The sequence below is a fragment of the Salmo salar genome, chromosome ssa28 (genome assembly GCF_905237065.1).
Source record: "Salmo salar chromosome ssa28, Ssal_v3.1, whole genome shotgun sequence".
Classification (NCBI taxonomy): Eukaryota; Metazoa; Chordata; class Actinopteri; order Salmoniformes; family Salmonidae; genus Salmo; species Salmo salar.
In genome coordinates this window covers 21,943,065-21,960,992 of record NC_059469.1, presented here as the reverse complement: position 1 = coordinate 21,960,992, position 17,928 = coordinate 21,943,065, and the positions used below count along the sequence as shown (strand labels likewise).

Genomic DNA, 17,928 nt, shown 5'->3' with positions numbered 1-17,928 from the left:
GCTAAATTACGCTCTCTGGTTTGTTTTGAACATTGAGAGGGGCTCCTGTGGTTGGGCTTTGGCCTTGTCCCTGACTCACAATTGACCAGTCACATTTATTTATTATGCAGTTAATTTTGTATTTTTTTTTATTAATCAGTTACGCACGAGGCCCCCTACCTCCTCTCCTCCCCCCATCTGACGATTACCAGAGCGGCAGCAGCAGGCTCTGATGGATGTCTGGGTGTATGATACAGAGGGGGATCAGTTGACAGACGGACAATGACTAGCAGATGCAGGGGCAGATTGGCTGCAACCAGTAGATCTGGTGACAACATTTTATGTGTGTGTGGGACATGTGATTGAAGATGGGTTGCACAACAGCCTAAGAACCTCTGTGAGGGCATGGAAAGTTGGAGGACATGTTAAGAAACTAGTTTCATTGTAATGTCCAGTAGTGATGGATGTAATTTTCCTCCTTTCAGAGTGTGGCCTTGCTTTCTACCGCACATCCATTCTGAAGGTGATGGATTTCACATTGTATGACGATGTGTAGCCATAGACTGTTCACTCTGCCACCATCCGGCAAACAGTACCGGATCATCGGCTCTCGGACCAACCGGCTCTGAGACTGATTCTACCCCCAAGTCATAAGACTGCTAAATATCCAGGCTGCTAAATAGTCAATTAATTGTATAAAATGAATAATTAAAATACTGAGCTATATTTTATGCTAAAAAAAAAAAACTATTGTTTTATACTACTACAATTGCCCGGAGTTAGAAAGTTTGTTTAACAAATAAGCATTTTTTTCTCTCAAAAAGGTAGGGGTCAAAATTATTGACACCCCTAAAGATTCTTAGAAATAAAGTAGTCAAAAGTTTAGTATTTGGTCTCATATTCCTAGCAGGTAATGATTACATCAAGCTTGTGACTCTACAAACTTAATGGATGCATTTGCAGTCTGTTTTGATTGTGTTTCAGATTATTTTGTGCCCAATAGAAATGAATTGTAAATAATGTATTGTGTCATTTTGGAGTCACTTTTATTATAAATAAGAATACAATGTTTCTAAACACTTCTACATTAATGTGGATGCTAGCATGATTATGGATAATCCTGAATGAATCGTGAATAATGATGAGTGAGAAAGTTACAATGGGTCAAAGATCATTCCCCGAAGACATGCTAACCTCCCCTGTTATTAGTAATGCTGAGAGGTTAGCATGTTCTCGGGGTATGATCTTTGACCCTCTAACTTTCTCACTCATCATTATTAATGATTCATTCAGGATTATCTGTAATCATAATTGCATCCACATTAATGTAGAAGTGTTTAGAAACATAATTTATACAGTGAGGGGGAAAAAGTATTTGATCCCCTGCTGATTTTGTACGTTTGCCCACTAACAAAGAAATGATCAGTCTATAATTTTAATGGTAGGTTTATTTGAACAGTGAGAGACAGAATAACAACCAAAAAATCCAGAAAAACGCATGTCAAAAATTTTATAAATTGATTTGCGTTTTAATGAGGGAAATAAATATTTGACCCCTCTGCAAAACATGACTTAGTACTTGGTGGCAAAACCCTTGTTGGCAATCACAGAGGTCAGACGTTTCTTGTAGTTGGCCACCAGGTTTGCACACATCTCAGGAGGGATTTTGTCCAACTCTTCTTTGCAGATCTTCTCCAAGTCATTAAGGTTTCGAGGCTGACGTTTGGCAATTCGAACCTTCAGCTCCCTCCACAGATTTATGGGATTAAGGTCTGGAGACTGGCTAGGCCACTCCAGGACCTTAATGTGCTTCTTCTTGAGCCACTCCTTTGTTGCCTTGGCCGTGTGTTTTGGGTCATTGTCATGCTGGAATACCCATCCACGACCCATTTTCAATGCTCGGCTGAGGGAAGGAGGTTCTCACCCAAGATTTGATGGTACATGGCCCCGTCCATCGTCCCTTTGATGCGGTGAAGTTGTCCTGTCCCCTTAGCAGAAAAACAACCCCAAAGCATAATGTTTCCACCTCCATGTTTGACGGTGGGGATAGTGTTCTTGGGGTCATAGTCAGCATTCCTCCTCCTCCAAACACGGTGAGTTGATGCCAAAGAGCTCCATTTTGGTCTCATCTGACCACAACACTTTCACCCAGTTGTCCTCTGAATCATTCAGATGTTCATTGGCAAACTTCAGACGGGCATGTATATGTGCTTTCTTGAGCAGGGGGACCTTGCGGGCGCTGCAGGATTTCAGTCCTTCACGGCATAGTGTGTTACCAATTGTTTTCTTGGTGACTATGGTCCCAGTTGCCTTGAGATCATTGACAAGATCCTCCCGTGTAGTTCTGGGCTGAATCCTCACCCTTCTCATGATCATTGCAACTCCACGAGGTGAGATCTTGCATGGAGCCCCAGGCCGAGGGAGTTTGACAGTTCTTTTGTGTTTCTTCCATTTGCGAATAATCGCACCAACTGTTGTCACCTTCTCACCAAGCTGTTTGGCGATGGTCTTGTAGCCCATTCCAGCCTTGTGTAGGTCTACAATCTTGTCCCTGACATCCTTGGAGAGCTCTTTGGTCTTGGCCATGGTGGAGAGTTTGGAATCTGATTGATTGATTGCTTCTGTGGACAGGTGTCTTTTATACAAGTAACAAGCTGTGATTAGGAGCACTCCCTGTAACCTCTCTTGGGTATGTGGGACGTGACCGTCCCACCTGCGGGACACACTATTCAACAGCCAGTGAAATAGCAGGGCGCCAAATTCAAAACAACAAAAATCTCATAATTAAAATTTCTCACACATACAAGTATTTTACACCATTTTAAAGATAATCTTCTCGTTAATCCAACCACATTGTCCGATTTCAAAAAGGCTTTACGGCGAAAGCATAGCATTAGATTAGGTTAGGACATCACCTTGACAAGAAAAACCACACAGCCATTTTCCAAGCAAGGAGAGGCGTCACAAAAAACGGAAATACAGCTAAAATTAATCACTAACCTTTGATGATCTTCATCAGATGGCACTCATAGGACTTCATGTTACACAATACATGTATGTTTTGCTCGATAAAGTTCATATTTATATTCAAAAACACCATTTTACATTGGCGTGTAATGTTCAGAAATGCTTTGCCTCCCAAAACTTCCGGTGATTGAGCACATCAATTTACAGAAATACTCATCATAAACGTTGATAAAATATTAAACTGTAATTCAAAGAATTATAGATACACTTCTCCTTAACGCAACCGCTCTGTCAGATTTAAAAAAAACTTTACAGCAAAAGCACACTTTGCAATAATCTGAGTACAGCGTTCAGACACGAAACCAAACCCGCCATTTTGTGGAGTCAATAAAACTCAGAAATAATATTATAAATATTCACTTACCTTTTATCTTCATCAGAATGCACTCCCAGGAATCCCAGGTCCACAATAAATGTTTGTTTTGTTCGATAAAGTCCATAATTTATGTCCAAATACCTCCTTTTTGTTTGCGTGTTCAGTCCACTACTCCAAATGCAGGAAGCGCGTGAAAAAGGCACGACGAAAAGTCAAAAAAAAGTTATATTTACGTTCGTAGAAATATGTCAAACGATGTATAGCATCAATCTTTAGGATGTTTTTAACATAAATCTTCAGTAATATTCCAACCGGACAATTCCAATGTCTTCAGAAAAGAAAAGGAACACAGCTCACACTCACGTGAGGGCGCGCCTCTGAGCTCATGTCATTTCCTCACTCATCTGACTCCAGGCCCTCTTGCTCGCTCCATATTCACAGTAGAAGCATGAAACATCGTTCTAAGGACTGTTGACATCTAGTGGAAGCCTTAGGAAGTGCAAAATGAACCCTAAGTCACTGTGTACTGTATAGGCAATCACTTAAAAAACTACAAGCCTCAGATTTCCACACTTCCTGGTTGGATTATTCTCAGGTTTTTGCCTGCCATATGAGTTCTGTTATACTCACAGACATCATTCAAACAGTTTTAGAAACTTCAGAGTGTTTTCTATCCAAATCTAATGATATGCATATCCTACCTTCTGAGCCTGCATAGCAGGCAGTTTAATTTGGGCACGCCTTTCATCCGGACGTCAAAATACTGCCCCCTACCCTAGAGAAGTTAAGAGTGTGCCCCTAATCTCAGCTCGTTAGCTGTATAAAAGACACCTGGGAGCCAGAAATCTTTCTGATTGAGAGGGGGTCAAATACTTATTTCCCTCATTAAAATGCAAATCAATTTATAACATTTTTGACATGCGTTTTTCTGGATTTTTTGGTTGTTATTCTGTCTCTCACTTTTCAAATAATCCTACCATTAAAATTATAGACTGATCATTTCTTGTCAGTGGGCAAACGTACAAAATCAGCAGGGGACCAAATACTTTTTTCCCTCACTGTACATTTATAGTGATTCCAAAATTCACAATACATTATTTACCATTCATTTCTATTGGGCACAAAATAATTTGAAAAGCATCCAAAACAAACTGCAAATGCATCCAACAAATTTGTAGAGTTACAAGCTTGATGTAGGCATTGTGTGCTAGGAATATGGGACCAAATACTAAACTTTTAACTTGATTTATAAGAATCTTTAAGGGTGTCAATTTTGAACACTACCTTTTGAGAAAAAATATATATTACTTGTTAAATCTCTTTGAGAAATTGTATCAGTATAAAATTGTACATAAAATATTGCTCAGTATTTGAATTATTTATTTTATACAGTTATTATTGCTCATCTTTATGAAGGGTGCCAATAATTTCTGTCCCCACTGTATAAAATAATGAGAGCCATTGCTACAATTTGTGCACTGGTAACATACTCCATATGGACACTTACTGTACATACTTTAGGGGTAACAAACGGGCTAGCCACTATTCCCCCTTTGCTCTCAATCACTTGTCATTTTTGGGCTTTGTCCTCATGTTATTTTTTCTGTGTCCATCTCAGTTTTGTACAGCCCTAGAAGTGTGAAAGGTTTGTCTGGATTAACTCCTCTGCTAATCTAAAACCCATGTGGAAGAGCTTTGAAGACTCCCTGACCCTGTCCAACAAAAACAGGCTCTGCCTCTGCACGTCTCCTCATCTATCTGCACGTCTCCTCATCTCTCTCTCTCTGCCTCTCTGCACGTCTCCATCTCTCTCTCTTTGCCTCTCAGCACGTCTCCTCATCTCTCTCTCTTTGCCTCTCTGCACGTCTCAGCTCTCTCTCTCTCTGCCTCTCTGCACGTCTCATCTCTCTGCCTCTCTGCACGTCTCATCTCTCTGCCTCTCTGCACGTCTCGTCATCTCTCTGCACGTCTCGTCATCTCTCTGCACGTCTCGTCATCTCTCTGCACGTCTCGTCATCTCTCTGCACATCTCGTCATCTCTCTGCCTCTCTGCACGTCTCATCTCTCTGCCTCTCTGCACGTCTCATCTCTGCCTCTCTGCACGTCTCGTCATCTCTCTGCACATCTCGTCATCTCTCTGCCTCTCTGCACGTCTCATCATCTCTCCCCACTTTCTCTCTCTCTGCACCTCTCCTCATCTCTCTCTCTGCCACTCAACCCCTTCATGGCCCCATGTCGGCAGATTTGCAGGAAGATATTTTGCCATAAACGGCTGCTTATATTGTGTGCCTAAATCCTTTCAGGATTGTGGCCTAATTAAAGTTGAGCACTGTACAGTACATAGCAGGTCACTTACCAAACAGCCATATGTCTCAGGTTTTTGTTATCGTGGCTGTGTTGAGTCTCATTGGTGATAGGAGGGATAACAGTAACATCCAATATGAACTGCCATATTCAGGGGATTATAGTCATGGCTCACTGAGAAAGATTTAATTATGTTGAGTGCACTGATGTCATTGATGTCAGATAGTCGTGGTAACCTCTTAAGCCAGTGGTCAGAGAGTGTGAGAAATGTAATGAAGAGTTTAATGAGGTGTTTGTGGCTGGCTGGGAGGGTTTGGGATGTTAGTTGTGGTAAGGAATAGATGACTGTTTTGGAAAGGGGATTTGTGTATGTTTAAGAGTTTTACGGATGGTCGCAGGGCTTGTGTATACGGCAGAGAATGGCTGGTTTGATTTAGGTGTGGAAGGATAGTTTGTACTGGGTAGAAGGATAGTTTAGGCTGGGTAGAAGGATAGTTTGGGCTGGGTAGAAGGATAGTTTAGCCGGGGTAGAAGGATAGTTTGGGCTGGGTAGAAGGATAGTTTGGGCTAGATAGAGGGATAGTTTAGGCTGGGTAGAGGGATAGTTTGGGCTGGGTAAAGGGATAGTTTGGACTGGGTAGAATGATAGTTTGGGCTGGGTAGAAGGATAGTTTAGGCTGGGTCGAAGGATAGTTTGGGCTGGGTAGAGGGATAGTTTAGGCTGGGTAGAGGGATAGTTTGGGCTGGGTAGAGGGATAGTTTGGGCTGGGTAGAGGGATAGTTTGGGCTGGTTAACGGTGTGGGGGCTAGCATACTGTAGCTTTAGCTGTTTGAGAGACACATGTTGTAATGGCTGCCATCACTCTTTCCAGCACGATGTGTCTCAGAGCTCTCTGAAGGCAGCCCTGGACGGGGTGGTGCAGGAGTGTGTGAGCTTCGTGGGAGTGGACATCAACATCTGCTCAGAGACCCTGATGAGGTAGGGCCGAATAGTTTCCCTCAGCAGTCACAACATGGCCTTCACACACGATCTGACCGCCAGCGCACTGTTTAGTCTGACGCCCCACTCTGTCTCCCACTCTGTCTCCCACTCTAGCCCGACTGGGACGGGCAGGCCTGACAGAGGGAATCATTTACATTTTAGTCATTTCGCAGACGCTCTTATCCAGAGTGACTTACAGGAGCGCTTATGGTTACGTGCCTTGCTCAAGGGCACATCGGCAGATTCTTCACATAGTCTGCTCGGGATTCGCACCAGCGACCTTTCGGTTACTGGCCCAATGCGCCTAACCGCTATGCTACCTGCCGCCCAATGCTTGGCTGACAGGCAGACTCACACTCCCAAAACACATTCACACACACACAGTCACTCCCTCACCCCCCTTGTCTGCCTCTGTAAAGGCTTGGAGAGAGTTACAGCATGTTTGTTTTACTCGGCGCTTGGCCTTAACCAACAAAACAACAAACTAGTGTTCAAGGTGTCATTACTACATTCCAAAATCTCCTAGTGACCCCCTTCTCTTTCTTTATACACACACACAGCACACCATTACACCTTTTTCTAAGGGAAAGCCTTTTATGAAATGAAGGTGCAGGGCCAGGCAGTAGGCAGTGATCAGGTCATCTGTTTACCTGGGTGTTAATGAGGTTTTTACAGGGGCCCCAGACAGGCCTGCCTAACGCTCCAGAGCCCCAGACACACTGGACGTGTTCAATATTACTAGCCCTTTATTTAGGAGGGATGACATACTGTGGTATGTTTACACTAGGTCTGTCCTGTCTGTCTGTCTGTCTGTCTGTGTCTCTGTCAGACAGACAGACACACAGACAGACACACAGACACACAGACAGACAGACAGACAGAGACACAGACAGACAGAGACACAGACAGACAGAGACACAGACAGACAGAGACACAGACAGACAGAGACACAGACAGACAGAGACACAGACAGACAGACAGACAGACAGAGACACAGACAGACAGAGACACAGACAGACAGAGACACAGACAGACAGAGACACAGACAGACAGACAGACAGACAGACAGACAGACAGACAGACAGACAGACAGACAGACAGACAGACAGAGACACAGACAGACAGACAGAGACACAGACAGACAGACAGAGACACAGACAGACAGACAGAGACACAGACAGACAGACAGAGACACAGACAGACAGACAGAGACACAGACAGACACAGACAGACAGAGACACAGACAGAGACACAGACAGAGACAGAGACACAGACAGAGACACAGACTGACTGACTGACTGACTGACTGACTGACTGACTGACTGACTGACTGACTGACTGACTGACTGACTGACTGACTGACTGACTGTCTGTCTGTCTGTCTGGACTGCCAGTGCACTGGCAAACTGGAGGTCACCAGAGCAAAGCCCCTCAAAGCCTGTAGTCTGGAGAATGGAAAAGGTCACACACACAGAACATGTATGTCTTAGGGAAACTCTGGGAGATTTATTCCTAAACATTGCTGTGATTTCCAAGAAAAATAAGGTGTGGTTTTCCAGGTCACATGCTCCAATAGATGAGCAAATGGCCGAGCGAGGGTAACAACAACAACAGTCTCTTGATGATGTTCCCTGCTAGTAATACGATGCTGCCCTTCCTCCTTGTCCTTAATGGAGAGATGTGGAATTACCAACTATGGTGTTACTGTTGTTCTGTGGTTTTTACTGCAGTAACCTATGTGTGTCTGTGTGTCAGACACGTGGCAGGTCTGAATACAGGGCGTGCAAAGAGCATAGCAGAGTGGAGGGAGACGAACGGGCCCTTCATGAACAGAGATCAGCTGAGACTGGTGAAGGGCCTGGGCCCTAAGAGCTACCAGCAATGTGCCGGCTTCATCAGAATCAACCCTCAAAACCATCTCACCAACCACAGGTACACACAACCCACCAACCACAGGTACACACAACCCACCAACCACAGGTACACACAACCCACCAACCACAGGTACACACAACCCACCAACCACAGGTACACACAACCCACCAACCACAGGTACACACAACCCACCAACCACAGGTACAGCAGCATCAGACCTGCCAACCTGCACGCATTTTGCATACCATGCTCGCAATTTGAGGTCAAAGTACTCTGGTATTAAAAACAACCATAAAATATGCAACCATAGGCTTCTAGTTGGCACGTTGCGTTTTTTGACTCGACCGTCTGAAGTTGGAGCTGAGCCAATCAGAGGACTTGGGCGAGGACCTCAAATCTTTAGCTCTCCGCTCCAGCCCCCTCGCTCTCCGCTCCAGCTCCCTCGAGCTGGACGGCAGTTCACCACTTTGTCCGGAGACACCACTAATGTGTGAGGAATATGGAGAACTGTTTGCCAAATTCATTTTACCAAAATTGTATGTTTTAGTCAAGCACATAACCACTATCATTTCGTAGTTTGCTCCTTAGTTAAGGCATCATTATGACAAAGGTAGTTAGCTACAGTGTTTTGTCAGCTAAGCCAACGGTAGTAGGCGGGAGCGTGTTGACGAGCAAGGAAACGTGCAGTGTTGCGGTACTAAGTGCCTGTCACTGCGTGGATGGAAACAGACATGACAGAGAGCTGTTCTGCTAAAACCCTCCTTCACAGAAATGTATATTGGACTGTTAAAGATTAGTAGGCCTGTGTTAATGAATCAGTTGTTGATCTGTCCTCTGATATTACTGTATGTCAACAGTAGGCAGCTAATGATGTCATAATAGTCAGTCCACCAATGACAAGGTATGTTGAAAGATTGGTAGCCTAGTAGTCAGACCTAACTTGTTCTGTCCATATATAAAAATGACATTTGATTTGTAGAGCGCTTTTGATTTACAGACAGAAATCACAAAGCTCTTATTAACAATATGAGCAACTATTGAAATATACACTAGCTAGTTCACAGGTTCACTGATTGACCCACTCAAGGGAAAAAGTGTATTAGTTACACCATGGACATAGACTGAGCGCTGACTGAAATGATTCTTATTTTTATTATGAGGATATTTCAATTCATGACTTTGAATTGACTAAATTGAAAATGGAATTGCACCCAATCTTGTTTGAGATGCTCTCCCATCCTCTACTCAGTGAGTGTGGTGTTGTGTTGGTAGTGATGCAGCAGGGGGTAACTCAGCCCAAGCAGCCCAGGAGAAGCCTGCAGCCAAGGGGAAGGGAAAGAGCAAAGCCTCAGCTGCTGTACCTACCCTGCCCAACCCTCTGGACCAGACCTGCATCCACCCAGAGTCCTATGCTGTGGCCAGGAGGTGAGAACTACTTACAACCACCACCCACCACCCCAAAGCATGTTCCAACTAACGTGAGCTTCAATTTTACCCCAGCTTGTAGGCTACTTCTGGGGGCATTGGGGGATGGTTGCTTATAGTTTTTTTTGGTTTTGATTTGGCCAGACATGGGAGCCAAACGTGTGTGTGTGTGTGTGTGTGTGTGTGTGTGTGTGTGTGTGTGTGTGTGTGTGTGTGTGTGTGTGTGTGTGTGTGTGTGTGTGTGTGTGTGTGTGTGTGTGTGTGTGTGTGTGTGTGTGTGTGTGTGTTTACTGCTTGTAGTCGTGTGTGAGGAGGATCTTGGTAGCATCTGGTCCTGTGGCGCTGTGCTGTGTGAGATGTGATTGTTAGCGCTGCTGGTGCTGATATCAAAAGCACATTGAGCATCTGCCCTGGGCTTTGCAGCTCTGTGGCTGGGTGGCTGTCTATCTGAATGGGGCTGGACCCTGCAGCTGCAGTCACTCAAATCTGTTTAGACTACATCAACCTGACACTTAGCATTGGCTCTTAGCATGTTGATGTGCCTTTCACTGCTAGCGTGAATGTATTTTTACATGTGGAAAAGAGAAAGAACTTCATCAGGCAGGACTCATTTTGCTCCAAATGGGGTGTACAGATAGGGTTGTCTCTCTGCCTCAGTGATCTATCATTAAAGGGGCCCGTAGGGGTTAGAGGTTTAACAAAACCACTTACAACTAGGAGAGGGCAAATAATCACCCTGTCATATTCTCACAACCACCCCCCCTCTTCCCTGCTTTACTCCCTTTCTTTCTCCCTCATTCCCCCTCTCATACACCTTTCCCCCTCTGTTTGTTTTATTTTCTCTGTTGAGCCTCATTTCCTACTAAATTAGACAGAAGAGCCTCACTCTATCTATTATCACAAGTCTATATTGTTACCAAACGCTGCTGGTCCTAATGGAGGAGGTTCTGTTAGTGCTGCTGGTCCTAATGGAGGAGGTTCTGTTAGTGCTGCTGGTCCTAATGGAGGAGGTTCTCTTAATAATGCTGCTGGTCCTAATGGAGGAGGTTCTGTTAGTGCTGCTGGTCCTAATGGAGGAGGTTCTCTTAATGCTGCTGGTCCTAATGGAGGAGGTTCTCTTAATGCTGCTGGTCCTAATGGAGGAGGTTCTCTTAATGCTGCTGGTCCTAATGGAGGAGGTCCTCTTAATGCTGCTGGTCCTAATGGAGGAGGTTCTCTTAATGCTGCTGGTCCTAATGGAGGAGGTTCTCTTAATAATGCTGCTGGTCCTAATGGAGGAGGTTCTCTTAATAATGCTGCTGGTCCTAATGGAGGAGGTTCTCTTAATGCTGCTGGTCCTAATGGAGGAGGTTCTCTTAATGCTGCTGGTCCTAATGGAGGAGGTTCTCTTAATAATGCTGCTGGTCCTAATGGAGGAGGTTCTCTTAATAATGCTGCTGGTCCTAATGGAGGAGGTCCTCTTAATGCTGCTGGTCCTAATGGAGGAGGTTCTCTTAATAATGCTGCTGGTCCTAATGGAGGAGGTTCTCTTAATAATGCTGCTGGTCCTAATGGAGGAGGTCCTCTTAATGCTGCTGGTCCTAATGGAGGAGGTTCTCTTAATAATGCTGCTGGTCCTAATGGAGGAGGTTCTCTTAATAATGCTGCTGGTCCTAATGGAGGAGGTCCTCTTAATGCTGCTGGTCCTAATGGAGGAGGTCCTCTTAATGCTGCTGGTCCTAATGGAGGAGGTCCTCTTAATGCTGCTGGTCCTAATGGAGGAGGTCCTCTTAATGCTGCTGGTCCTAATGGAGGAGGTCCTCTTAATGCTGCTGGTCCTAATGGAGGAGGTCCTCTTAATGCTGCTGGTCCTAATGGAGGAGGTTTTCTTAATGCTGCTGGTCCTAATGGAGGAGGTTCTCTTAATGCTGCTGGTCCTAATGGAGGAGGTCCTCTTAACGCTGCTGGTCCTAATGGAGGAGGTCCTCTTAATGCTGTTGGTCCTAATAGAGGAGGTCCTCTTAATGCTGCTGGACCTAATGGAGGAGGTCCTCTTAATGCTGCTGGTCCTAATGGAGGTTCTCTTAATGCTGCTAGTCCTAATGGAGGTTCTCTTAATGCTGCTGGTCCTAATGGAGGTTCTCTTAATGCTGCTGGTCCTAATGGAGGTCCTCTTAATGCTGCTGGTCCTAATGGAGGAGGTTCTCTTAATAATGCTGCTGGTCCTAATGGAGGAGGTTCTCTTAATGCTGCTGGTCCTAATGGAGGAGGTTCTCTTAATGCTGCTGGTCCTAATGGAGGAGGTTTTCTTAATGCTGCTGGTCCTAATGGAGGAGGTCCTCTTAATGCTGCTGGTCCTAATGGAGGAGGTTCTCTTAATGCTGCTGGTCCTAATGGAGGAGGTCCTCTTAATGCTGCTGGTCCTAATGGAGGAGGTCCTCTTAATGCTGCTGGTCCTAATAGAGGAGGTTCTCTTAATGCTGCTGGTCCTAATGGAGGAGGTCCTCTTAATGCTGCTGGTCCTAATGGAGGAGGTCCTCTTAATGCTGCTAGTCCTAATGGAGGAGGTCCTCTTAATGCTGCTAGTCCTAATGGAGGTTTTCTTAATGCTGCTGGTCCTAATGGAGGTCCTCTTAATGCTGCTGGTCCTAATGGAGGAGGTTCTCTTAATGCTGCGGGTCCTAATGGAGGAGGTCCTCTTAATGCTGCTGGTCCTAATGGAGGAGGTTCTCTTAATGCTGCGGGTCCTAATGGAGGAGGTCCTCTTAATGCTGCTAGTCCTAATGGAGGTCCTCTTAATGCTGCTGGTCCTAATGGAGGAGGTTTTCTTAATGCTGCTGGTCCTAATGGAGGAAGTCCTCTTAATGCTGCTGGTCCTAATGGAGGAAGTCCTCTTAATGCTGCTGGTCCTATTGGAAGAGGTTCTCTTAGTGCTGCTGGTCCTAATGGAGGAGGTTCTCTTAATGCTGCTGGTCTTAATGCTGCTGGTCTCTTATTGCCAATTGTCATTATACAGACAGAATGGGTTGACTAGACCATGCGTGACCACTAGCAAGCAATCTCTCTCTCTCTCTGTCTCTCTCTTCCCAGAAAAATCTGTGCAGCTGTTCAGTACTGGAAGAATTTAAGTCATGATTTTGGAAATGAGGGAATTTGGGTTATTCCTAATATAGTGTGGCACAGTATGTGGGTTAGCCAGCCCCAGAGCCCTGGTTGTGTCCAGAGCTGGAGGAATGGCTTGAGACTAATGAAGCGAACACGGCGTCTGTCTGAACGATGGCTTTATAATGACACTGACAAGCATGAGAGATTCCCAACAATCTGTAACCCATTTGGACACAGCTCACAGACACATCCCTCTTTTCCTCTCTGGCACCCTCCCCTCTTCCCCGATCTCTACCCCTCTCTCACACACATACTGGCAGTACAATTCAGAGGCCAGATAAGCAAATACTTGGAACCTCCTTTTAACAGTTCCTTATTGTTTGATGTTAGTGAAATCTTATCTGCTCAGCCGTTACTGTAAATGAAAACAGGTTTTAAGGTAAATCTCACAGTGACTTTGAGCGTTATATTAAAACCCTACGCTGTTCCTCCCTTTAACACATATCACAGATCCTGGTACAGTGTATGGGGGAGGACAGAGGCTTAAATCAATCCCACATTTGATCCTAGCAGGCGTGTGGCAGCCTTTATTGGGTTTTGGGGGCTGATACTGTTGCATTACAGCTGATGTGTGAGGCGTGGGCCAGCAGGCAGTCATGGAGGATCCTGTTGCTCTAATGTGATGAACCTGATACACTCAGCCACACCGCTGGGAACGACTAATACACACACAGATATAACCAAACTCACACACAGTCATCCATCCACAATGGCCTGCTGTCTGCATTGAATAGTGTGGATGCATAGAACTGGATTTTAGAGTAGACTATTTGCAGTACATAGTGTACTTAAGAGTTGCACTGAACATAATGAGACAATTACGGTGAATCATCTACCCCAGTAAAAGTCATGCGTGTAGTGTCAGTCATAGATGTTGAGTGTCAGATCTTCAGTCCACAAATCAAATCAAAGTTTATTTGTTACGTGCACAGGATACAGGGTGTAAACGGCACAATGTAATGCTCTCCTCAACAGTGCAGTACACTTTATCAATTGGGGCAGCAGGTAGCCTAGCAGTTCAGAGTGTTGGACCATTAACCGAAAGGTTGCTGGTTTGAATCCCCGAGCCGACTAGGTGACAAATCTTGCGATATGCCCTTGAGCAAGGCACTTAACCCTAATCGCGCCTGTTAGTTGCTCCGAATAAGAGCGTCTGCTAAATGACTAAAATGTAAATATTATCAAAAATATTCACCTACTGTTCAGTATGCGGTACAGAAGTGATGATTGAGAGCCCACTTGGCTGGCTGGCTGGCTGGCGGGCTGGCTGTGTAATAGACTGGGTCAACTCTCTTAACTCCTTCAAGGTGGATCTGGACAGGCTCTATGCTGAGGCCCACCCAGCCTCTCTCTGTGTGTAGCCCTGGGCCTCGTCCAGCGCTCTGGCCCCGTCACCACTGGTTCTCATTACCACCACCCAGAGGGAGAGGAGAGGTGGAGAGGGTACTCACTGGGCCTCGCCCAGCGCTCTGGCCCCGTCACCACTGGTTCTCATTACCACCACCCAGAGGGAGAGGAGAGGTGGAGAGGGTACTCACTGGGCCTCGCCCAGCGCTCTGGCCCCGTCACCACTGGTTCTCATTACCACCCCCCAGAGGGAGAGGAGAGGTGGAGAGGGTACTCACTGGGCCTCGCCCAGCGCTCTGGCCCCGTCACCACTGGTTCTCATTACCACCACCCAGAGGGAGAGGAGAGGTGGAGAGGGTACTCACTGGGCCTCGCCCAGCGCTCTGGCCCCGTCACCACTGGTTCTCATTACCACCACCCAGAGGGAGAGGAGAGGTGGAGAGGGTACTCACTGGGCCTCGCCCAGCGCTCTGGCCCCGTCACCACTGGTTCTCATTACCACCACCCAGAGGGAGAGGAGAGGTGGAGAGGGTACTCACTGGGCCTCGCCCAGCGCTCTGGCCCCGTCACCACTGGTTCTCATTACCACCACCCAGAGGGAGAGGAGAGGTGGAGAGGGTACTCACTGGGCCTCGAGCGAGAAGCAGAGGCCCATGGCTGAGCTCCCTCCCTGGTACCCCTTAAACACAAACACACCAGGCTGAAACCCGAGCCCTGCAGAACACCCCCGCCCAAACCAAAGACGCCACCCTACCGCCCACCCGCCACAACCACCACCAGGGCCTGCGCTGTGCCTGTTCATAAATCACCCCGTGTTCCCCCTACCCCCTCCAGGAGAGACACACTACCTCTGTGGCTCTGATGACCAGCACAGAAATCAGGGAGGAAGGGAGAGTGGGAGAGGGGTGTTTCTGAAGAAAGGCTTCTTATTTTACTGTTTTGTTTTGTCTGGTTTGTTGCCTGATCTAGATAGATGATAGCTGGGGGGCATTGGTTGAGTTCCATGATAGCTTTGTGTGTGTGTTTCTTTTTAGAATTTTTTGTGTGTGTGTGTGTGTGTGTGTGTGTGTGTGTATTTGTATGCTTTGGTTCAGTATGTTGTGCTTTACTTGACCATAGTGTGTATTGATCGGGCTACACAGAGCCCACATGCACACTCCGTGTTGTGTGGCTAGAGAGGTAAAGTGATCTGGAGTGATGTGAGCTGCCTGCCTGCCACGTGACTCTAACTGAGCCAGGCTGGAAGTCATCAGCCAGCCAGGAGAGCCAACATGGAGACCCAGCAAGTCTGTTACTATGTGCTCCGTGTGTACTTTTCACTATTTTTCAGAACCTCATAATTCACTCAGGGGACTTTTCTATTTTTCTTTTTTATGCTTTACCTTGGTGAGCTGAGCAGGATGCTTACTAACTGACTGACTGACTGACTGACTGACTGACTGACTGACTGACTGTAAACTCTATTTATTAGGGAGTGTTTCTCCTATGTGGTCATTCTATCCCTGTGTCTGGCCTTCTCAGTGCCAGAGGATCCTACCAGGTCTGTGGGTTAGTTCTTAAGGACACTGGAGGGTCTGGATAGATAGAGGCCACAGTTTAAGGGCACCATTTAAGGGCACCAGAGACAAGCTCGGGGTCAGAGGTCGAACGGCAAGGGGTGAGCGTGGCTGGACAGAGACCCCTACAGCTGCACTGTACAGTTTGTACACAGCCTGTGTAGAGTTACATCTCCACAGCCAACTGCACTTGTCAACGAGACGTGTGTGTGTGCATGTCTGTGTATTAATAAGAGTAGGTTCTGTGTGTGTACATTATGAATGTGTCTTTCCAGCAGCAGTCGTCCTCTGGGGCAGCTACAGGAAGTGGGTGTGGCCTGGACCCACCTGCTCTGTCAGTCACAGGGAGGACAGCTGCTGCTGAGTAGCTGGCGTCAGGATTCCACGACAACAGACGGACATCCATCACCGACGATAGCTGCCTAGCGGGTCCTCCTGCCCTCAGCTGTGGCCTGGATTCCTACTGCCCCCCCCCTCCACAACCCCCTATAGAACTTTCAGACCCCCTGCAATCCTACAGGCACCTCTGGCCAGTCTGACCCCATCCCTTGGGCCTACACCCCTAGGTTCTAGATACCAGCTTCTTTCTAAGAGTGTACTGTCTGTTGGCTGTCTGCTCTGTACAAGTGCACACTTTGAGGGATTACAATTCAGATCCAGATTCAGAGTTCTGGATTTGCACCTGTTAGTAGTTTCTTGACACATATTTTAGTCATTCTGATTGTGTCTAGGATGGTTCCTATCATGTTATGTGATGGTCAGTTTGAATGGATGCTCATTCATGGAGTGATGAGATATTATTCAGAAAGTGGGATGGGCCTGCCTGCTGGCGGCTGAGTGCTCCAGTCCAGGTTGAGCAGGGGCGGGCTTCCAGGTCTCGGTGGCGATGGTGTTTACCAGCCTGCGTAGACAGAGGTGATTTATGGAGAGGTGAGGGGTGACGTCCCCGCAGTGTGCACTTATGAACAGAGAGAGCATGAGCTGGGACTCTGAAACCAGAGATTTAGGGCATAATTATTCTCACACCTCAATCCCCCTCTCTCCCTCTCCTCCTCCCATTCACCCTGAGGCCTCTCAATTGGTCTGCCAGGGGGCCAGGCACACGTGCTGCGGCCCACCATGGAGCGCAGTTAAAAAGTCATTCATTAAGACTGCTTACCCCACCTGTGTGTGAACTGGCCTGCAGGGACAGAGAGCGAGCAGGAGAGAGGATGGATGGATGGAGATGGGTTAGGAGCAGGGGGGGCTGCCTGTCTCCCTCCGTAACTCCGGCTCCTCAGGCAGGCTGGCAGGCTTCTCACAACAGCAGGCAGGCTTCTCACAACAGCAGGCAGGCAGGCTTCTCACATCAGCAGGCAGGCAGACTTCTCACATCAGCAGGCTTCTTACATCAGCAGGCTGGCAGGCTTCTTACATCACCAGGCTGGCAGGCTTCTCACATCAGCAGGCTGGCAGGCAGGCATCTCACATCGGCAGGCAGGCAGGCATCTCACATCGGCAGGCAGGCAGGCTTCTCATATCAGCAGGCAGGCAGGCTTCTCATATCAGCATGCAGGCAAGCTTCTCACACCAGCAGGCAGGCAGGCAGGCTTCTCACACCAGCAGGCAGGCAGGATGGCCACATTGGCAGGCTGGCTACACTGGCAGGCTGGCAACACCAGCAGGCTGGCCACACCGGAAGGCTGGCCACACCGGAAGGCTGGCCACACCGGCAGGCAGGCAGGCTTCTCACACCAGCAGGTTGGCAGGGAGGCTTCTCACACCAGCAGGGAGGCTTCTCACACCAGCAGGCAGGCAGGCGGGCTTCTCACACCAGCAGGCTGGCTTCTCACACCGGCAGGCTGGCAGGCAGGCTTCTCACACCAGCAGGCTGGCAGGCAGGCTTCTCACACCAGCAGGCTGGCAGGCAGGCTTCTTACAGCAGCAGGCTGGCAGGCAGGCTTCTTACAGCAGCAGGCAGGCTTCTCATACCA

General features: G+C 47.2%; 1 protein-coding gene and 1 long non-coding RNA gene across 7 annotated transcripts in view; one reads left to right on the top strand and one right to left on the bottom strand.

Annotated features, from left to right (window-relative positions):
- LOC106589719 (uncharacterized) overlaps positions 1-17,928 on the bottom strand; it is a 90,568-nt gene that overhangs the window by 19,788 nt on the left and 52,852 nt on the right. The gene's annotated exons all lie outside the window — the stretch shown is intronic.
- Positions 1-17,928, top strand: part of srbd1 (S1 RNA binding domain 1) — a 104,802-nt gene that overhangs the window by 83,785 nt on the left and 3,089 nt on the right. For all 5 annotated transcript variants that reach the window (XM_014179988.2, XM_014179987.2, XM_014179990.2 and 2 more), the window contains exons 17-19: positions 6,499-6,605; positions 8,364-8,540; positions 9,756-9,908. In XM_014179988.2, the coding sequence (XP_014035463.1) occupies positions 6,499-6,605; positions 8,364-8,540; positions 9,756-9,908 (437 nt within the window). The remainder of the gene's footprint in view (positions 1-6,498; positions 6,606-8,363; positions 8,541-9,755; positions 9,909-17,928) is intronic.